General features: G+C 37.8%; 1 protein-coding gene across 8 annotated transcripts in view; it reads left to right on the forward strand.

Annotated features, from left to right (window-relative positions):
• The window catches only part of LOC108041436 (putative mediator of RNA polymerase II transcription subunit 26), a 45889-nt gene that overhangs the window by 15022 nt on the left and 6830 nt on the right, over nucleotides 1–24037 (forward strand). For 7 of the 8 annotated variants that reach the window (XM_044458453.1, XM_044458456.1, XM_044458454.1 and 4 more), the window contains exons 3-4: nucleotides 13094–14020; nucleotides 17226–17605. In XM_044458453.1, coding sequence (XP_044314388.1) covers nucleotides 13108–14020; nucleotides 17226–17605 — 1293 coding nt within the window. In that variant the 5' untranslated portion in view covers nucleotides 13094–13107. Of the gene's footprint in view, nucleotides 1–6876; nucleotides 6905–13093; nucleotides 14021–17225; nucleotides 17606–24037 lie in introns of those variants that run through there. The other variant, XM_044458460.1, reaches the window with a different exon arrangement.

Raw genomic sequence — 24037 nt, forward strand, 5'->3', positions numbered from 1 at the left:
TATCAATGATTTTGTTAATTGGGATTATTTTTGCTTCTGGTTGCAGCATGCATTGGGCAGGCATATTAAATGAGTTAACGTAACAATTACTCCTTTGGCATGGCAACCTGTATTGTGTAACAGTATCCTAACAAATGGTAAATGCTAATGTTATACACTAAGAGAAAATAAGTAATTTAATAGTTAATTAGAATCTAAGTTTAGATAAGTATTTCTAAGGAATACTTTGTTTGAATGTGACAGACTTGTATTTAGGAACTTATTATTTATACATTAGTATTTTCTTAAATATATAAATATAAGGTTTATTTAGAGTTATTTAGAAATAGTGTAGTCTGAGAGTACTTGCAGATGGGACATTTGGCATTGGGAAACTTATATACCAAGTATTTTTTTCTGTCTCTAAATTAAACGTTTTAATATGTATTTTTCATTAATATAGAAATGTTTAGAAATTGGAGAACAAACATGTTTTCAGTGTGCCGCCGATGAATCCTCCCCGAACAAATGGGCAGCGATGAGCGATGAACGATAATTAAATACGCCTCATGCTCGAGTTACCCTCCTTATCCTGCCGAAACTTTGAGTGGCGCTCTTAGCAATTAGGATGCTGCTGCTGGCTACCACTAATAAAAATGGGCGGGGTCGTGGCCGTGGCATCCTTGTCATCGCTGATGGTGAAGTTCTCTTGGAGCCGAGTTCGCTTCATTTGCTCCAGCTTCGCATTTTTCCACTTAAATGCTTAATTATAATTGAGTTTTATGTTCAGCGGGAGCGAGAGCCAAGTAAAACTGTCTCTGGCTTCCTGGCACAGCGTACTTGAAATTAAATACAAATAATCTTTTGACTCCTTGTTGTGCCCCGCCTGCTGCAAAAGGGCCCCGCTGCCCCCATTTGGCGTTGTTTTAATTACGTCTTAATGCCATCGCTTAAATGGGGACTGAAAGAAGGTTCAATGCCTTTCGAGCTGTGCGTATCAATTCAGCGTTAATTGCTCGCCAGTCCCCCAGTTCCTCCCCCCTTTCCAATCCCCTTCCCCATCCCCTTAGCCCATCGAGAAAAATCGGATAAACTGGAATGGTGCGAAAGCCATTTTGGCAAGGTTTTTATTGATTTTTGTGAAAAATCAGGCACCAGAGGGAACATTGGAACCAAAGGGTTAATTAGGTAAATTAATGCAACGCTTTTCTAAGGACAAAAGTGATTTTCAATGGCAACTATAGATAAGATTTTAGTTTAGTTTCTAGGTTCTTAAATGTAGGAAAACTCTAAGAAAAAATAATTAAAATTTATGTACAAGTCTTCTTTAGACCTAGACCTTATTTTTTCAATTTCACAAAAGAGAAGCTTTACTTAAACGTTTAATTATGTTTTTTTTTATTAAATCACAATAGGCATTAATTGGGAAGTCGTAAAAGTAAAAGGAATGTCTGCAATGATGAAGTAAAAATACAAATGGCACCCTTAACCACTGTATTCGATTCCGCTTAATTATGAGAATCTTGCCAGACAATGAAGGAAAGTCTGAATTGGATTGGAATGGGTGGGGATGGGGAAGGGTAATGGGGACCGGGAAACGGGGAACGGGAATGGCCTCATCATCGGAAACTGCTCATCAAGGAGCGGAGCTGGCAGCCAGACGAGCGTCGAGTGCGAGTGCGAGTGCCATCATCCATCGGGCCACTCACTCGAAAGTCCCGACTTCGACTTGGCCCATGTATCATTATTATGATGCCTGCGAGTGTTTATTTTTGGGAGCTGGGAGCTGTGAGCAGGGAAACAGCGCCAGCAGTTTTTGTTAATGTTCGCATTAATGTTGTCATACTGCGCCGGCTCTCATTTACTATCGAGGGATCTGCAAGGGAGGGGACGGAGGGGGTTTGGCGACTGATGGCAACGTTGCTGGCATTAATTAAGCATGTTTGACTGTGAATGTCAACAGCAGAAATTGCCGTTCTGTGCATGTGCCTTCCTCTCTTGGTGAACACTTGGAAAAATTAGACTTCATGTCCTGCTAGATATCGAAATTGGGGAAATAAACTACAAAACTTTAGCTTCATTTTTTAACTAAACAAAAAAATTGTAGTATCAAAAATCAATAGTAAAAAAAAAACTATTCTGAACTGTTTAATATTCTCAAAAAATTCTTATAAAAAATCAACTTGTTAACTTATTTTGCCACTATAAAAGGCTCTCGAATTTCTCTTCTGATGGCTTATAAATAAAGATTGTAATATTAAAAAAATATTTTAAAATAATTTTAATTAGAATTTCCAAAATTAACACAAAAAAAGTGTAACATAAAACACATAAAATGTCATAGGAATTCAGGAATATACCAATAAATATTCTTAAAGTTATTTAAATAGTTTTTGACAGCTAATTTGTATGCGTATCTTGCCTTGTAAATTCTAAAAATTAAAAGACTTCGGATCCTTGTAAAACTCTAATTAAAAGCTGAGTACTTGATTATTTTTCTGAGTGTAAGTGTGCGAATGCGTTGACAAGCTGACGACTGACAGGCTTTTGCACGGGGCGTGACAACTGCGCTCCCCCTTCACTATCAGCTTTCTCCAGTGTCGCTTGCGCTACGTAATTAAGTGACGCAAGTCAATTTATTTTGCAATTAATCATTAATTTATGCGTACGGAAGTATAATTGACTCATATTTCAGCCGGCAGGGAAGAGATCGCACCGCCGAGAGTTGCCAAATATTGGGTGTCAGAAGAGTTATCATATTTCGCAGTTGCCAGAATAATGGGATTTCCCACACCCAGCTCACAAGAATTTTTCCACTTGCTGAATATTGCGCACTCACAGAAATAATTTTACAATGCGCACTTTTTCGGAAGAAGGTATTGAATAATACTTTTGCTCGTTATTTAATTAATTTATTGCCTTGCCACAAATCAACCTTATCACTATATGCTAATGATTGTTTTGCGCATTGATTGACCAGCCAAAAAGTAGACGTCACTGTATGTACATTGACCTAAAGTTTTATGTGTTCAATCTCGTGCAGTTGTGCAGTGGAATCAGCAACAGAAAAAAATTAAAATTAATTAAGATTTGTAAGTTAATTATCACAAATTTGCAGACAAGGAATATCTAATATACTTATCATATCTGAATACTTATAAGATTTCAACTCTGCTTAATTTGGAGTTTTTCTACGCAATGACTTTAGTAGGTACAAAGTACTTTTCTCGCCAACTTTCAGTGAATGATTAATTCGGAAATTGTACTTGTTTATTAATGTATACATAGTCTGATCTTTTACCTGATAGTTACCATTCGCGTCATCTTGAGTATTGCCTCTGCCTAAGTTATTTTACTTTTTAATTCATTTACTGTTTGCAGCTCAAACGCATCGGTTCAAAAAGCTCAGCGATTATAAATCAAAATAAAGTCTAAAAAGTATGCAAGTGTTTGTCAGTTGAATTGAAACAAGCCGGTAAAAAAAACAAAACCCAAATAAAACTCGTTTTACAAGAATTAAATAAAAAGTTTACCAGTGATTTAAAAGTAATAGCACATTTGTGAGATATTATAGCTTAAGTATATGGAGTTTTTAAACGACCAACTGTACATTTTTCGAACTCGTTTTACAAATATCTAATAAAATAAAATGCTATACATTAAATGCTTTAAGCATTAACAAAACCCAAGGGTATATATTCTCGGAGTTTCCAATTAAGTAATGAGACAAAAATATCGATGGAATATTTCCTGTTCAGGCGAAAGATGAAACAACTTTTCACATATCAAGTTGTTTGTGAAAAGTTTTTGCATACTTTATGTTCCAGTCAGTTGATTGATTGACTGACTGATGGATGGACTGAATGCTGGGTAACTGCACTATAAATAATCGATGGCACATGGGCAATAATGCATTAATTTAAAACATTCCATTCGCATGCATTCGTTTGACAATTAAGAGCAAACTAGCAATAAATACAATCCAATCCGAGCGAATCCAATCAGCGGGGACTCGGCCGACATGTGGCCCAATTGGACGTCAATTAGTCGGGTTCGGCGACCTTTGACCCAATTCGATGTGGCCAACAAATGGGGGACTGGGCCTAGTTGTGATGGATTCAAAAGGGAATTATAATAATGGCAATAATGAGGAGTTGGGGCCATTGTCGCGCGCCCATTTAAAAGATCATCAATCATAGGCAGTTAGTTAATTGCGGCGAGTTTTCTCTCTCTTTTTCTTTATTTTATTTTTGTGGACAAAGGAGCGGCAGCCTAATGGTCGGGCCAAAAAAAGGCGAAAACGTTTAGCGAATAAAGTGCCGCAGCAAATTAAAAAATAAAGCTTGAGCACGCCAACTTTGCTGACCCAAAGTTCAAGTGAAATAAGCCATGACAAGCACTCCTCTTTCCACTTCTCGTCCCTCCCCGAAAAACTCAAGGACCCTTGGCGAAAAAGCTTTAAAGGCAAATTGCCTCAAAGTTTTGACTTATTCTTGGAGCACTTCCAGCCAAAAATCGATGTGAAAATAGAAAGGGACGTAGAGAGAAAAATAAATGCCAGCAATGGCGAATTATGACAGGAAACATTTCAAACGGATATGAGCCTGCCGGCACTTCCGGCTCAACGGCAGTTCTATATGGCTAAAATGCAAACATAATTAGCTGACATTTCCACTCATTTCGACTCGTTTCGATTGCGTCCTTCCGCGCTAACGAGCACCACCCGAAAACCACCCAGTCCAGTATCCACTCAACAGTTGTCCAAATCTAGCTGTCACTCAGCGCAGGCTTCACTGTGTCTAACCTTTTCAGTTACCCCTAAAAAGCGTCACAAGAACAACCCTCGCAGACGCATCAAGTAAAAATAACTTGAAAATTGCGCAGCATTTATAATCTGTCTTTGATTTATATAACGATTTCCGTTCAAACTACGAATGGGTGCACTTAAAAAAAATATTTTAGAGTGGAACAAAAATTCAACTCTCACAATTTTAATTCGAAATCACTGCAATAATATGTTTTTTAATAATGCTTTGTTATAATTATACCGAATTTAGTTGAAAAAATTTACCTTTTAAAGAAGATTTAAAAATTGGTTATAAAATAATCCAACAAATATTATAAAACAAATATAACGAATAGTAAAAGAAATGATTTTTAGTCGCCTGTATGAGTAAATCGAAAAATGTCTCAAAGAAATCTTTATCAAATTCCCAAGCACTTTAAGCTATTCAAGGAAAAAGCTTTCAAAAAATTTAAGAAACCTCAAGAAGTTCCAAGCCCTGATGGATACATTTTTTCCAGTGCCTGTGTGTGTGTATTTGGGATTGGGCCCACCCTTCGATGGCTGCTTTATATGCTGACTTGACAATAATGGCACAAACACACATCTCAGCCCGCTGAGAACGTGCCACTGGCAGTGGCTCCCTGCCCCACAAAACTGGCTGCCTGGCATGGCCCCAAACTTAACTTGGCCTGACTGAACTGGTCGTGGCAGCACAATGACATCAATTCAATATAATAAATAAAATATAATGCTGTCAATAAAAATAAATAAATATAACATCAACAACAGTGGCAGTGGCAGAAACAGAAACAGCACTGAAAGCAGTGCAAAAGTTTAAGAACTCGCCAGGGGAATTGTAGATTGAAGAGCTTAAATGCTACGCTCAAAATAGCTAAGTAATGTTTGTGTGCTCTACAGATTTGGCTCCGAATGGCTGCCATTTACCTTGGGCTGCCATTTTTGTGGGGGCGGAAGGAAGGGCAGGATATGTTCTGGATTTTTCCCGCAAAAGTGGAAGGAATGTTAACAGATGAGGGACTGTGATTCACCTTGAGCTGGGTGTGCCACCATTATCCTTTGCCATTTAGTGGCGTTAATTTTATTAGCTCATACTGAAATGGTTAACGTTTGAGCAATAGAATACAATTGGAACCATTATATTTACAGGGCAATTGGAAAATATAGGTCGAAAAAACAATTATTTAGTTTTAATAGAAACGTTTAAAACCTCCCTGTAAATTTAGCTTGAAAAAATTAATTTAATAGGAAGCAATCTCAAATATATATATATTATATATATATAACCCCAATCTGATAAATAAAACACAAGAATAAATACACAATTCCATTTCTGCCCAATAAAACCTGACATCTCAGATAAGAAATTGTTAAAAAAAATAATAATAAATTCAACAGCCAGTTTACTGATGCAATTTGACAGTCATAACAAGTTATTTTCACCTGTGCGGGAAAACACAGTCCTGTGGATAAGCGAATCCACAACAAACCGAAAACACTTGAATAAAACATTCCCTAAATTGCAACTCTCGCTGCAATTGCACGGATCGAAATCGACCACCCCCAAAGGAAAGTTCGCAATTGCCACTTTCCAAAAACCCACGCACTCACTTCCCGACAATCGTTTTCAGCAATTTATGATTTATTTATGCACCCATATTGGCTTCTCTGCGCTGAACTCTTGTCTATAAAGTTATTCGAACCCAAGTTGGCTGTGCAGCAAAACTAAACGGAGTAGGAAAATCCCACAAAATAGCTGACAACAGGCAATAATAATCGTTTGACTGCTCTATATATATTGAAAATTTGATTGGGGGTTAGAATAATAAAGCCGTGCTTTAGTATTCCAACCGTTGCCTTCGTTCGAGTTGTCAAGTTTCTACGACTTTAACTTTATAGTCTTATTCAATTGTTCAATTGTTGGCCTGTCTCGGTCAAAGTGCTAACCCAATTTGAAGTGAAAAAGTAAAAGTTTATTTCATTTTAATTTCTGTTCGTTGTGTATATCTGTGAGTGTTTTATTAACTTACATTGTTATTTTGCCCTTGCTAGGAAAAGTTTTTTCAACAAAGGAAATAAAAAAAAGAAAAATACCTAAAACTAGCGAAGGATTGCACACATGTGAGTACACAGCGAATGCAAGTAAATTAAAACAATTAAAGTGAACGAAGCACGAACAACTTTCCAAGCAATATCGCAAGCCAGTCTCTGCGGCAACGGTTAATGTAAATTCATTTAAAATTGCTTAGCAAGAGGTAGGGGGGTTGATGTTTTCCACCTGCCAGGACTTTCGATAGTCAACTGTTTGTCGTCATATCCCCATATCCTCACCGAGGGCCATGTGCCGCGGCAATTTAATTAGCGAGCACATAACTCTATGAAATATTCAGAGACTTTCCCAGTGAAATATGCCAACCGCCTGGCGCTTGGGATGTGGGTATGTGTATGTGTATTTTGTGTTCATTTTTGCCATGGCAATTATGGGCGACCCAGGACATTCATTAGAGCACCTCATAAAAATCAATTAGTGGTGCATAACAGGCCCCTTAGCTTCCCCGCAAGAAAACCCATGGGTCAAACATTTTTCAAGTGGCTTGCGGCAGTAATTGCAGTTGCCTTTTTGTGTTATATTTTTCATTACGCAGAGTTACTAACATTAAGCTAATCTGATGGTTTTATTTCAAATGTGAAACAATTAATAAAAGTTTATAATTAAATCAACTTTAGTCCTAAAAAAGTAATGATTACATAACATATTTTGAATAGTTAGCTATCTCACGACATAATTAAGGTTGAGTTTTATTTCTTTCTTTATTTAATCAAACAAACTTTTTTATTTACTAAAGTCTTTGCATGGGACTTAAGTAATTTGAATTAAATACAATAAAATATCTAAAAGGTTAGCCTGCTAATTTATATCCTGAATTTAATAGCTCAGCTCCAAATGTTCATATGGCTATTTGCCTCGAAGGAAGGCTATAAAAACCCGTAATTTATATGGTTTACAAGGCAGCAAATGATGACGCACAAGCTTAAGTTCTGTGGGGATGCAGGGAGGGTCGGATCAGGGGTAAATATGAATGACGAATTACACACTTTAGCTGCCAGGTTGACAGCACCCACTCACACACACACACACGGGCGCAGAACAGAGCAGCAGAAAAACAGTGGAGAAAATTATGCTGACAAGGCGTAACGGACAAGGGGTGCAGGGGTGGGTGGTGTAAAAGGGGGAGGCAAATGGGCGGCAGGGGCGTGAAGATACAAAAAACAGGGCGGGCAGAGTCAGCCGCAGTTAACGTCAAAAACTAACACACGGCCCAGAGACGAAGAAAGCCAGCCAAAAGCTGAAAAGCAAAGACGATGACGAACGTGAACGAGGACGAAAACGAGAAGGAGAGACAACAATGGCACTTACGATGAAAAGTGACAAATTTTAAAAGCATTTAAGAAATTTAAACGAAAGCGAACATGTATCTTAATTCATATTTAAAGAATGCTTTAATTTTAATTTTAAATCGATATTTAAATTTAAGAAATTTTGTGAAAAAAATCTAAAGGACATCTTGGGTTCTATATTATCTATTAAAGTTCTGAACAACCTTAGTTTTAACCCCAATTAAAAAACGTTATATTTTCAAGTCTTCAAAAACATTTTATTTGGGCATTAAATTACCAAGTTTTAGAATAGGTAAAATAAATTTAATTTCACAAACTAAAGATATTTTAAATCAAATCAGAGTATGTACAATTAAGAAATTTTTTTCTGAGTGAATAGAAGCAAAAGGAATGAGGCAGACCAAGAGACTCTGACGAAAGCTGCCGTGAGCCAAATGAAGCAGCCCCTGATGATGATGATTCGAGAGTGGCTTGTTAAAATTCCAACAAAGTGACAGACAAGTAAAGTCGTCCACCCTCGCTCACCTCCTGGTCCCTGTCCCTTTCCCATATCCTGTGATCCTCCTGCGGAATGTGTGCTGCGTTGTTGTCAATGCAATAAAATGAAAATGAAATAAAATAGACAAAATGCTGGCAAGCCAGGGACAGACAGACGGATGGACAGGACCAAAAACCATCTCGCAAGCCTCGAGGCCAAATATGGCTGGCAAAAAGTGGCCGAAATGACCAAAAATGTAGACTTCCCAATGAACGAAAAATATAACGTTGATGTGCGGCACAAGGCAAGCAGGAGCGTCTGCTCGGAAAGGGGTCTGATATTCTTCAGTAATTTAAAGGACTTTCTATCAAGGGGTAGTTTCACCAGTTTTCAAGCTTTTAGATTTCGATTCCTAACTACTATAATAAACAATATATGTAAACAATTTTTACTTGCAAAACTTTTGTATTTGCAATCCCTGCATAAACAACATATTCGATTCAAACAATAATTAGGCAATCAAAAATGATTCCAAATGATCAGCACACTTTGATAATATATATTTTAATATATAAGTCATATACATATACAATGTTTTCTGTCCATTTAGTTTTATATAGAAACATTTATTTAAAAAAAATATATACAGCCCCTCCTATTAACCACAACGATTAGGCTTAAAGAGATTTGTCTGGATTACAATGGCTTCCACGACGAACATTTCAGCTGTTAAATCTATCTTTAACATTCCATCCAATATATACTCTGTCACACATTCCCATCCACCGCTCCTGACTTGACACATGTGCCATGGCAGCGTGGTGGCAAGTCCAGCTAACAAAACTTAAATGCCATTAGCCCTCGTCCTGGCCCTCGACACTTGGGTCCTGCGACACGATTGAAGGCCAGCGGGGGGGCGAGGGTGAAGGGGTCTTAGGGCAGAATGGTTCGAGGAGAAGAGGGCGCGAGGGGGAGGGGCGCTGGCAGAAGCGTGCCAGGTAACTAATACACACACTTGCAGGCAACTAAGCTACTGAACGTGCCCACAGGGCTGGTCTCTCTTTTTAGGACACGAAGAAAAACAAGTTTTAGTTATCTTAATATAAGGTTTTAGCGGAATCAAATAAAAACGAGCAGAGACTTTTACCTTACATTTTTATACCCTTGCAGAGGGTATTATAATTTTGGTCAAAAATGTGCAACGCAGTGAAGGAGACTTCTCCGACCCTATAAAGTATATATATTCTTGATCAGGATCACCTCCTGAGTTGATATAGCCATGTCCGTCTGTCCGTCTGTCCGTCTGTCTGTCCGTCTGTCTGTCCGTCTGTCTGTTTCTACGCGAACTAGTCTCTCAGTTTTAAGAGACCTTCTATGGGTTTCATATTTGGCCAATCAATCCGACGTACCAAATTTCATAAGGATCGGCCGACTATATCCTATAGCTGCTATATAACTGATTGATCGGAAATGCCATAACTTTGGTGTTTGTGAAGTTAGGAAGTTAGGATTTTCTATGGGTTTTATATTTGGCCAATTAATCTGACCTACCAAATTTCATAAGGATCGGCCGACTATATCTTATAGCTGCCATATAACTGATTGATCGGAAATGCCATAACTTTGGAGTTTGTTAAGTTAGGAAGTTGGGACCTTCTATAAAATTTATATATTTGGCCAATCAATCCGACGTACCAAATTTCATAAGGATCGGCCGAATATATCCTATAGCTGCTATATAACTGAACGATTGGAAATGCCATAACTTTGGTGTTTTTAAAGTTAGGAAACTGGGATTTTTTATGAGTATTAAGAATGCATCATATGAATAATTTTGGAGAATATAATTTGGAGAATATTCTGCAAGGGTATTTCAACTTCGGCTCCGCCCGAAGTTAGCTTTCCTTTCTTGTTTTTTATGCTCTTTATGATGTTTGATTTCTTTTTATTTTTATTAATATTAAAAAAATAGACTTGAATTATAAAATAATTATAAATGAATAAGCAACAGTTCAAAGTTTTTCTAAAACAATGTAATGAACTACTCTCAAAATTTGTATGAATTTATGACAATTTAACTTATTTTCAATGTTAGCTAATACAAAATACTTGGGATTATTTGCACTTCTGCATTTCTGAGTTTTATTGAAGTTATTTTTTTTTTAGTGTACCTCGCTTCACTTCTTTTTCTCTCTCTCTTTCCGCTCTGTTCGGGGCTGGATGGCAGGGCAATTGAAATAACTTCTTCCGCTTGCCTGCGCTGCTTCCGCTGCTTGAATATGTCCCCCAAATCAGCCAGCAACACATTCGCTGCCCCTCTCACTCCCTCTCACTCGTTGCGGCCTCTTCCCTCCCCATTCCCACCCATCATCATCATTGCTGTTGCTTTTCGCCATTTATTTTATTTAGCTTTAAGTGATTTTGCCAGGCGCCTTGGCAACATGTTGCTGGCAACATTTCGGAAATCCCTCTCACATTTTGAAAGAGAAAATTTGTCAGTCATTTTGTCTGTGTGTGAGTGAGTGTAGTGTATCTGTGTGAGAGTAAGTGTGAGAGTGGCAAATATCTTTGTATCTATTGTTGTTGCTGCCAGGCCAGCAATAAAAAACATTTAAGCACGCATCATTTTATTGAGCGTGCTGCTTCAATCTGACATTTGGACTGCGACGTCGACGTCAACGTCGACGGCGAAAGTGGGTGGTAGTTGGGTGGCTGTCTCCATCTCAGTTTTTCCAAGTGTATAAATGTGTGTGTGTGAGTGTGGGGGTGAGTGTGCACTTGGTATTAATTTAAATTGCTTTTGGGAATGCCAGATATGAGTTGTTACAACGCATAACGATGAGTTGGAAATGGCAACAAATTAACTGTAAATTGTTTACACCAAATGTATCCAACGTGATTTATATTTCTCACAATTAAGACTATTTAAATTGAAACATTACAAATTCTGAAAATAATTTTGTAAATTTCTAAAATATTTTGATAACGATAAAATATTACACATACATACATATTAAGGATACAATGATTCCATAGTTATGTATTTATGGGAAATCTTCTACGAAAAATACTTAAGATTTCAATAAAATTTGAATTATTTCTTTAAAGAAATGATTAGTATTCAATAGAAACATATTTATTTAAATAAAAAGTTAACTGCCTGAATAAAGTTAGTCGTAAATTTCCTGAAACTTTCTAGAGAATATACAGGTGCAATTTAAAAATAATAATTTCCCTTGTACATTTCACACGCTTTTGACTTAACGAATTAAGTTAAATTGTGTCACACTCAAATGTTGTGCCATAAATTTTCAGCAAGCACTTGCAAACACAGACGCACGCTCGCAATGACAAATGTACAAGGCTATGCGACACCGCCACCCAACCGCCCACTTGGCTTCCCCGTTGCCCCTTACTCTGAATTCAGTACTTGAAAACGTATGTGCCGCCTAGTTGGATCCTTCCTCTCGCTCTCTCTATCACGCTCACTCTCCTTTTCGCCCCCTCTCTTTCGCAATGATTGTGCAACATTTTGTTATGCAAATCACAACGCAGTGCGCCAGGAAATAGGCTACGCCTGACCCACCCAACTCGCCCCAACCCCTTTTCAACTCAACCCAATTCAGCCGAAGCCGAAGCCAAGGCTTGCCGGAGGGTTAAATAAGTTGAACTACACTGAAAGCGAAATTGCCGCTCAAATGTAGTTTATTAGTGGGGTACAAATTGTAATCAATAATAAATGTCAATGAAAGGAAAAGCTTAAAAAAATCACAGGGAATACCAACGATTAAACCAGTCAAAAAAACTGATTTCCTTGTTGAAAAGAATGAGGAACTTTTGTGATTAATTTTCTTCATTTGTAAGAAAATACTTAAAAATCACAAATTAGACTACAATCTTTAACATATTACTGCACTTATCAATCTTTTGGTTGGCATATTGTTTCTTAACACAGATTTCACAACCTGGTGACGCAGGCCTTTACGGATCTAACAAATATTTGTTAATTATAATAATTATAATTATATACATTAGAATAGATACAAACTATTAAATTTTGTATATCAATGGTTTTGTAACGAATTAGACAAAATGTTCATTATTTTGTTTTGCTGTGCACATTGCGGCACAGGCAGCAAGTGGCAACGGACTGACGCTGTATTTTATTGCATTACTTTTGGGTCTCAGCTGAGGAGGCAAAGTAACTGTGGGAGAAGGAGAGGTCAATGTGGGGGTGAAATTCAAGTGAAGCCTTTTGGCCTTCACGTCGAGGGCGGGCACAAATTACATTACCAGGCGGCAGTTGGCAGCCAAACCATTAACAACTTGACGACAAATGTGCAGCTGTTTGAGCTAATCTAGGTTCCCTTTCGCACTCACCCACTTAATCTCTATTTTTCTGTACTAACTTTATTTAACTGTTTGCTTTACAGGCAACGTGGCCTAAATGATGCCCGAAACTGAACGCGACACGCATTTGGAGGCAGCGGAAATGGGTCATAAATATGGCATTGTGAAGGATCAACAGCAGCAGCAGCAACATCACCACCTGCAACACCATCAGCAGCAGCAGCAACATCAGCACTCCACATCCGACCTGTATAAAATGGCAGCCAGTACTTATGTTTACAGCAGTCCGCTGACCATACCACCTCAATCGATGACCATGGCCAGTCCCATTGGCAGCAGCAAGGAGAAGCTAGTGAATCTGTTGCGCGTCCGCGACAACAATAATATGGCCAGCCCGATCTCGGACAGTCCGCCCACCACGTTCCTGCAAACGCAACTGGAGGCGGTTGTGGCCCCCCGGCCAAGTTCAGTACATCCCCATCAGCAGCAGCAGCAACATGCCCAACAGCCAAATATTATCACGCAGCAGCAGCAGCAGCAGCAGCAACGGCGCTCGGCCAGCACACCTGCAATCACAACCACACCTGGACCGCCCACTAATTGGCATGACCATGTCTATGCCACCCAACCGGACCGGCCTACGCCCCACTCCATAGCCGATATCCTGGGCATATCCGTGATCAAAAAGGACCGGCCAGAAGGCGCCTTTGATTTGAGCGGCCCGGCCATGTCACCGAATAGCATACTGAAGCCGTATCAGGATATGCCGCCCATGAGGAGCGCCTCCATTTCGATGAGCGATGCCAGCGAGGAGGACAGTGCCGCCAATGCAGGAGCAACATCAGCCGCAGCAGCAGCAGCAGCAGTCACGGCGGCAACCGCTGCGGCAGCAACTCCGCTCGATCAGCCGCTCAATTTGTGTGTGGCCAGAAAGTCCCGCGACAGCAACAACTCACCCATGCCGGCCACCAAGCAGAGCCACATCCTCGGAAAGTCTGCCACCAAGAAGGGTAAGCATTGGACATAACTAATACACAGAGAAAAAATTAAAAAGTGGGGAATATTAATATTAAAATACTGGCATTTCGCTTTTGGGTGTCTATAATTCCCAACGGGTTCTTTCGGCGCAGAGAGTTAATCAGTGATCGATTGCTAATGGCAACATTAAAAAAGGTTTCTTATTGTGTTGTTAAGAAGATTTAATTTAATTTAAAACTTAGTTTATAGATAGTTTACTACAAAAAAAGTTGCAAAGTCAAATACCTTATTAGATAGATCGTTTCCTGTTTACAGAATGTTATCAATTTCAACTGTAAAAATTTCATAACACCAGTATTATAGCAGAAGCAGTATCCAATTGAATTGAATATTGAAAATAAAAAAAACATTTATTAATTGTCTCAGATAATCCAGATAATTGTCTCAGATAAATTTTGGCAATATTTTTGAAAGTGTTTCTATTTTTAAAGTGATCTCTTTGCCATCTCTTGCGTATTGGCGCCGAGCATAGGTAGGATATGAGTGCTGTGTGGAGACGCTCGACGAGCCTGCCAATTGAGCGGAGCGCTCAGCTCTCAACACGCTTCAGCGAAGCGTGCGGCGGGCAACGCGGCGTATGCGTGTTCTGCCAACTTAAATGATGCCAATCGGTATCTTCTCGGCCCGCTCAGCGTCTCTGCCTCTTTTTTTGGCTAGGCTAATGGCCAGGTCATTAGAATTTAGCACAGTCCAGTTAAGTCTCAGATCGTCTATCAGGTATTCAATTTTCGTTGAATTTTTAATAGATAGATAACAAACAAACAAATGCCGAAACAATTTTGCATTTATTTCTTTAAATTTGCATCACATTATGCAGTAAACGCAAACCAATGAATAAATTTACCATTTATTACCATTAGACTTTTTTAAATTTTATTTAATAATGCAACAAATATAAAAAATATGACTTAGTATAGTCTTTTTGGGATATTCGAGCCAAATTATTAATTAAATTTGTATAGACTTAAATATTTTTAGCAGAATACCACTGGGCCAAAAAATTATCTTATATTTTTCCTGGGCAATTCGAATTATCAAGCCGAATACTCGTGTGGATCCATTTAGAACGTGCCAAAAATTGTTCACCAAATACATTCTCTGCTTATGCATTCGCTTGGTTCTTTTTCGATAATTAATAAACTATTGAAATAGTAATTGGTCAACAAAATGAGCAAAATTTAATTAGATGCATTTTTGGCTCATTGCTTTGTTATTTTTATTTATATGCGAATTGAAAATGTTTGCCAATTTGAATTTTCATTTGCTTTGGCTGCATTAAAATGATTTAATTCGAAAGAGGCCAGCGGAATAGCACGAAAATATACGAAAATGCAATTAGCAATAGCCATGGCAACAATGAAATCCATACAGAATGGCAAACGGGGGGCGAAATAAGCAAAGTTGAGAGAACACAATTTGAATAATTTTGCTGCCGCTGTTCGCTTGGCGCGTTAATTGCTCAATGTTGTGTTTAGTTTTTATTGTTATTAAAATCACGTACCAGACTTGGGGAGAACAACAAACGATTGAATGACGAACTTCCAGACAACCGATTGTTTGACATAGTCATCGGTTAATTTTCGCTTAATTACTTGTTCGCAGCTGCCATAAATGGAACTGCCGTCAAATCAAGCGGGCCAATAAGTGGAGTTTGGCTCTAAGTTGAAGATATTTTTTTTTTGTTGTTTGTGTTGTTTTGTTTGCATTGCCCACTTGGCATAACGACATTTAAATGCCCGCCGACTGGGCCTAATGAAAATGACATGGCAATTGCCAATTGGCGTTAAGAGCTACAGCAGGGGCAGCAAATATAAACAAACATTTGTGCAAAGTTTTTATTGTTGTTGCTCTAATTGCACAAGTTGCGGGCTTTTAACGCTTGGCCAGCTTGTTGTTTTTCCGCTTTGTTTTGCCATTTAGTTTTATTGATTTCGCGCCACTGGGGCGCCCTTTACACTCCACTGCCATCGTCTCCCATTTCTCTAAGGGCTGGGGGTGTTGGGGGAGTGGGGTGTGAGTTTGTTTTCTGTTCGATAGTGAAAATTGCCAATTGCCAACGGCGACAGCAAAAACGACAAATACAACGACAATGCCACTGATGTCGCCCGCCCGCCTAATTAATCACAGTGTCATGCATATGAGGCCGCCGGGGCCCACGCGGCGTATTAGCAATGCGACAAACGACAGCAACGAACGAAGCAGCAACACACAGCAGCGATATCGAGCGTTTTGCATTTAACTGTCAATTAGATTTCAATTATGCATTGGTAATTGAAGTTGTCCAGGCAACGTTCGACTCATGCCAGACACGTTTTGGCCCCGTCAAGTCCAAAAGCCGCGGCCAAAGCATATGGCATATAGCATATGGCATATAGCCCACTTAACACATGTTTTCGCCCGATATTACAAGTCACTCATTGGTCAGTGAGAGTGGCCAATAAATGCCCTGCTCAGACGAACCAAAAGATGATTTTTAAAGTTCTTTAAAATAACTTTGCGGATGATAAATAAATTCTTGGTTTATAAGTTTATTATAATAATTCGCTTACTCACTAAATCTGTTGATTTAACCACACAAATTATAAATATTTGTCCACTCAATTAGTATTTCAATATTCTATAGATAATTTTCATAATTAGCTTTTGATGAAATTATTTGTTTTGGGTGTGTATTAAATGTGGTCTTAAATAAATGTAAATAAGGGATTTAGAGATACCTTACAATTCCTAAATCCAAGAATATAAAAAGACTAAAATATTAAATGCAGTTGCTTTTAAAAATGTTTCTAAGAATTTATTTTGCTGTTAGGTTGTTCTATAACCGACTTAATCTAAGAGTAAAAAATCGAAAACAAAAGCAAAAGCTTATGGCAAACGGCAAACAAATGCATATTGAACGGAGGAGGAGCAAGAAAGAGGAAAGCATATAGCAGAGGAATGGAACAATGCATAACAAAAGGCAGTTGGCCCAGTCAATTGATGTTACATTTGACGGGCTAATTGCAAAAGCGGTTATGAAATGACAGCCAAGAGACCCAATTGAGGTTAAACAGCTGCGATTCGATAGAAAAGTCTGGCAAATACGACCAAGACAAATATGCATACTCATATATGGCAATGGCTAACCGTATTGTTGTGTGTTTCTTTTGTTCGTTTTTTTTTTTCTTGTTTCTGTAGAGAGCTCCGGCAAGCCAGCGGCCAAGAAAAAGAAGTTGACGCCCACCAATGCGGCAACGGTTGCACTGCCGCCGGACATTAGTCCCACGGGCAGCAGCGACAGTCTGATGCGGGACAAGGTGATGGCCACCGGCAACAGCAACAGCTCGCCGGGCAGCAACGCCAATCCGCAGCAGTTGAGCAATGCCAACAGCACCTTGGAGACCACCGAGGATGACTCCGATTCGGGATCCACCGATGCCAGGCGAAAGAAGAAGGCCCGCACCACGTTCACCGGCAGGCAGATCTTCGAGCTGGAGAAGCAGTTCGAGGTGAAGAAGTATCTCAGCTCCAGTGAGCGCACCGACATGGCCAAACTGCTGATGGTCACCGAAACGCAGGTAAGGGAGCATTATATAATTTCCAAAAATATGCAAATGCATACTTTGAACTGAGCTTTTAATCGAAGAAAAGATTTAAAAACAAATTATACCATTTAGTTAACAGTGGTTCTTAGTTAAAGAACGCAGTTTTTAGTTTATTAAATTTCTTATTTTATAAAATAAAGAAACTCCAATGATTTAAGACTAAAATTGCGTATAATACAATCGAAATTTAAAACATCTATAGCACCAATATTTACAGTCTCAAAATGCGTATTTTGTATTATATCATTTCAGAAAACCTTATCTACATAAAAAATTAGTTTTAATTATTTGTAAATAGAATGGTAATTTAAGATATTATGACGCAAAGGGAAATGACTAACATGTTCTGGATTATTTCAAAAAGTACTGAGAAATTAATTTCGAAATGAAATTTCCAATTTAGACTTCTGTTGAAATGCAGGGTCAAATGTTTTTCCATTGTGAAAATATTTCATATTGATTTTCCCCTCTGTTCTTAGAATTGCAAATTGCAGCTAACACACATAATGTTTTTGCGGGATTATTCGGTTTATTTAATGTGACAATATTTTGCTGGGCAAAGCTAGCTCAAAAAGCACAATCGCAATTGTGGCCATTTAATTAAATTAAACACTTTTTAAAAACCTCTCACTCAATAATCCCAATTTAATGCGCCTATTTACCCATAAATATTCCATTATCTGCTTCTGTGCGTATGCTTATAATATTTAATTTGCCTAATTTGCAGCCCAACGAAAGTGCACAACCAATAAAAAATTAAAATTTAATGGTATTATTTCCGATACATACAATGCTTTTTAGAAAAATATGAACAGGCAACAGAAATTGTGTTTTTGACATTAGTTATGTTGCAATTAAATAGGTTTATCGATATTTGATATATTAGTTGTCAACTATTGTTGTTTTTTGCAAGATAATATTGTATAATTACAACTTTCCTTTATACAATCCAATTTGGTTTTAAAGCGCTGCCACAAGCTGTAGTCATGGACAGAAAAAAGGAAAATAAATTAAATTCATTATACGGTTATTTAATTAAAAGTATCAACTTTTCGATCCTGTTGTTTGCATTAGAATAATCCGCAATTTATTTACCCAACTCGTTTGTCCCCTGAAGCCATGAAATATATCGTAATTTAATTGAAGCGCATAACAAGAGGAAGCAAGGTGTGATGCTGCTTAATGCCTCAGTAATTATTATGCCGAATTGTATTTTGTTGCAGTTGCACTTGCACCAGCTGCCCAAACATGAAATTTTGAGGAGAGAGACGGCATTTTCGGGGGGGTGAAGGCAGGACAAATTTACAATTTGCATGACCAGCCAGAAATGCCTTAAAGCACAAACAAACTCACACTCAAATGAACACACACACCGAGTCGCCTGATTGTGAAATAAATTGAGATTTATTGACTAATTAGAATAAATTAACTTTGCAGCAAGGACATGCCCGGGGCCCAACTGCTGTCAGCCAATTAAGACCAACAACAAAATTTATGTATAAACACACCCACATGATTATGGTGTGTTTGCTCTTTAAGAGGCGCTAAATTAATCAAAACTTGAACATTTTACTCGAATTAGGAAATGGGCTTATAAACCCAAACCCTTTTGCGGTTGGCGTCCTGAGCAGGATATTTGGGGAACCGCTTAAGTCGTTTGTTATCTACACTTGCAGTTGACAGTCCCCAATCAAAATAACCCAGAAGATTGAGCTGTACCCAAAGGTCTAGCCAAACGCACATTAATTTTTTCTTAAAACTACTAATTTGTTTGAGTACACTTGTAATCTGTGCTTCAAGTCCATTTTTAATTAAGACCTTTTAACATATTTTCATAATAAATATGGCCCGTGATAACCTTTCTCATCACAATATAGATTACATATTTGTCTACGAATCAGCAAATAAAAAAACTAATCTTTGCGGTATACTTAATAATCTGAGCTTATACATTTTAAATTAGCGCGTGCTGACAAAGTAATAAATGGAATTTTATTAAAGATTGTAGATAGATAATACCTTTTATGAACTTTAGCTATTTAACATTTATGTCAAGCAGCAGGGAGTTATTCAAAGGCCATAAAGCACAGTTTTTTAATAACTTAAATTGAAATACATCTCTGCTGCAGATCCGTGTCCTAGTCAATCCTTACATAGCTGTCAAAACTTGGGCTGTCAATGCAAACCCGATTTGCATTAATAATCTCACGTTACGCATACGCCGTGTGGAAGCTCAAATGCCATAAGACTAATTGGCTGCCATGGCAAAAGACCGAGACAGATAAACGCACACACAGCAGCAATGGGAGAATGGGAAATATAGATGGAGATGTAGATGTAGATGTAGGAAACCAGGCAAATTGGCCATGGCAATAACAAGGATATGGCAACGGAGTCACATCGAAATGCTTGCTTAATTAAATTACATTCTCCATCAAGTCAATTAATTACAAGTTGATATATACATATATACAGTAAAGACCCTGCAAAGTGTTTGTGTGTGCACTGAAAAAATACATTGGGCTTTCCAATAGTTTATGTAGTTTGCTTGGAATTTTCTATTATCTTTCTATAATTGTGCTTTGTGTCTTGAAAGGCACTTTAAATGAGTTAATTCTGTTGAGCCTAATTTACCATATCTAGTAACAATTTTCCCTCAGTGTATTTGTCTGATGTCGGACTGTCTATGTGAGCCAAAATGTTATGCATGTCGACATGTTCAAGTGTTTTGTCTATGTTATTAATATTATAAGCTCGGTCCAGTCATTTATCATCCTGGCAAAAGGACATGGGTGCGTGTGTGTTGGTGTTTGTTCGTGAGTGTGCGTGAGAAACCGACGTCAATTCAAGTGCAATGCACAGATTTCCCACCCACACTCCTGCAGCGTGTGTTGTGTGTGTTTATATATAAAACACGGTCGGGGCACATAAACATGTATGTGTTAATCACAGCAATAATATCAGCAAATTAACTGCAGGACATGGCTCTCAGTGTGTGCTGGCATGTGTGTGTGTGCATGTGGACATCCTGCTGTGGCTGGGCATTAAGCCTCTTGGCCATTTGCATTGGCACTTGCCAATTTTCCCATCGACCACTCACTGGATCAAGTTTGCAGCGAGAGATTTACGTTAATTGGAATCAAATTACCAACTCTTTCCGTAATTGCAAGCCAGTTCAATTGCAGTTTAAAACTTATAATTATGCATTGTATAATCGGATCAAGGTTTTTGGTTTTCTTGGAAAATTGCTTAACATTACATTTTTGATATAATTTTTACCGAAACTTTAGTGTTAACCTTTATTTTGTATCTAATTCAGTGATAAATGAAAATGAGAAAAACGGTTCCTAAAGTTAAAGCTTCATGATTTTTAATCGCATTGTAACATTGCATTGCAAAACTTAAAAAATAGTTAACGACTGAATGCATTCGACTTTCAATTATACAGAGATAATAATAATTAATAATTTATACTAGGATTAAACGATAAGCTAAAAATTCCTATTTAGTATATTTCCAAAAACAATATCTTTTGACTACCATGTAGTAAAACAAAAAAAACATTAAACAAATATAGTGAAACAAACGAAAAGCCAGAGACAAAGTGAGAGTCATAAAAGTGGCTTTAAATAGACTCGACATCGGCCATAATGTGGTTCGCATATGGGTTGCCCCCTGGAATCGGGAGGATGGATAGATGGATGGGTGGTGGTGCCACTGGCACCAAAGTGGTGCACCATCTCCCTCCATTTTGTGTCCCTCATCCAGGGAGCACTCGTGTCTGCATCGTCTGTCATCAACAAACTGTAAAATAGCCTTAAGCCAGATAAAAATCAATTAATTACGCGTAGATGCGGCTGTCCCAACTGCAACCGCTGAACCACCCCCTTTTCCCCCATTCGCACACACACACTCACACACACACACAGAGCGTTACAGTCACCCACACTCGTGCAAACTGACAACATTGTAATTGTGTTGCGATTACCAAACGAACGTCACGCGCCAAACGCAGCAAATTACATTTGCATATTAGTGCCAGCGGCGTGGGAAGGGGGAAAGGGGGGGTGGTGCGGCAGAATGTGGAGCCTTGGGTGGTGCATTGGGTGGTTTCAGGGGGTGGTGTGGCATTATGCCGCATTGATAGCATAGGGGCGTTTGCTGGCAACTGTTCGTTTGCGGTCTGCAGTGCAACTGTCTCGACAATTTGCATTAGGCATTTCATTTTAAATGTTTGCCATCGTTCGTTCATAAACCCGAATGTAATTGCCACTCAGGTGCGACCTAAATGTTGATTTACTCTCCGTCGAACAAATTTCGGATTGAATTTGATGGCAGTGGTCTCTTCGCTTGATTTCAGACCAGAGATTAATGCTTCGCGATGGAATGTTATGCGGCTCGAATGGGTCAATATGTCATATAGATCATTTAAATTCATTGGACGAAAGCGAAAAATTCGAATGTCTAAAAGGAACGTCTTAAATGTTAAAGTTATATTATTTTTTATTTTGTTTTTTCGTTATTATTATCAACAAATTGTACGTTTTATATTATATTTTTGCTATTTTGTTCAGATAAATGTTATTATCCTGGCCATGATTGTATACCCATCCTAGACAACTAAATTGATACCTTGTCTCTGTCATATATTCACAATCTGAACTAATTTATGTTAATATACACTATAGAAAAGCATCCCATTTTGTGATACAACTCCGAATTACATTTGGCCATCTCCAATGAAAACCACACACAACTCCTGTGCAGATGGCTATTCTGCAGTTTTGACCTCTGATTTGGCCCAACTATCTAACTGTGCACGTTTGTTTGTGTTTATATGGTCAATTGCATGGTCGGTGGATTCTGGGCCAGAGAAACAAGCAGCGTTCACTGGCAGTTGGCCAAATGACAAATGCGATAATTAAATTAAACTGCTGCCACAAGCAGTGCAAACAAATCAAATGGCAATTCATCTTTGAGGGCACCACATTATGGTGACCCCAACTAGGGCAAAGTGGATCGGGTTTCAGGCTTATTTACATTCATGGCCTGTTTGTGTCACTGAAAAGGGTAAAAAATTATGCTGCGTAAAAATACATTTTGTGTGTGCGTAGTAAACAAGGACATTGCAGCTGGAGATTATTGCCCTTGTCTTTTATCATTGTTAATACTGCCATTGATATCAATCAGTTGCAGCAGGGAAAGAATTTCCGAATGCATTTCACAAATATTTCTGTCATTTGCCAACTATGAAACATTTAAAAAGTGGTATTCAATGGCCGGCAATAAAATAAATTGAAAATAAATTTCAAAAAGCCTTTGAAAAAATTCATTTTAAAAGCCTGGACGTCATTTATAAAGTGTTTATTTATGGCCTTAAGTAAATGTATATGGAAAAGCATTAATTTAATTGCCAACAGGCTATTAGCATTTTATTGTAATTTGAAGCTTAAAGAAAATTAATGCGAGATATGGAAAAGGCTACAAAAGTCTTGATTTAGCTCAATAAATTCTAAATCCACTTACAAATCAAATCGTTCGTTATGAATCTATAAGCGGAGCACTCAACACTTTCACGGCTGTGTAATGAATGCCTTTGGCTAATTAATTAACTAATTAAAGCTAATTTACGTTTTATTAGTCGGCAATTATTTAATCAATTCATGAATAATTTAATACACAAACGCACTCTCGTAAAGTGGCTAAACAAATATAACGCATACGCAACGTGGGCTTTTAACGATCCAAATGAAAATTAAACTGTGTAGAGCAAGGCAAACATCAGCTTTTTATTCTTTTGATAATTAATAAATAAATATTTCAAAAAATATATATTAGTATATTTGCAGAACTTTCCTATTTAATTGTGGCCCAAAGTGGCTAGCATAAAATAGCACAATGGACACCACAAAGTGTCAAAGTGTGTGCGTGAGTGCATAATTTAAAACAATAAATGCAATTTGCTGTTATTAGTATTATTCGGCACCACAACTAAATTAAATTGTTACGCATACGCCCCATATGCCACCACATAAAGGGGTTTTGTTCTCAATAATATTTTAGCAGCAAGGTTTTAACGTATTATGCTGAAATAAATATAGCTACAGCTGTTTGCAATTTTAAAACATTTGGGAACCAGCTGATAATCTATTTGAATAATGGTTTCCTTCTAGTAGTTGAGCATCATAAAATAAAATATTTAATATACACCTTGAAATATGTTTTATAGATTGGCTAAGGAATTTTTCTATGATAACAGATTACTTTTTAGGAAAAATGTTATATATTCAGAAACATTGTTAATGTACAAATGCAATAAAATTAGAACAAATAAAATAAAATCTGTTAGGAAAAACACATTTTTTACCAAAATGATTAAATAGATTTGCATAAAATGTAAAACTT

Source organism: Drosophila rhopaloa, unplaced genomic scaffold (genome assembly GCF_018152115.1).
Source record: "Drosophila rhopaloa isolate 14029-0021.01 unplaced genomic scaffold, ASM1815211v1 contig_167, whole genome shotgun sequence".
In the NCBI taxonomy this organism is placed as follows: Eukaryota; Metazoa; Arthropoda; class Insecta; order Diptera; family Drosophilidae; genus Drosophila; species Drosophila rhopaloa.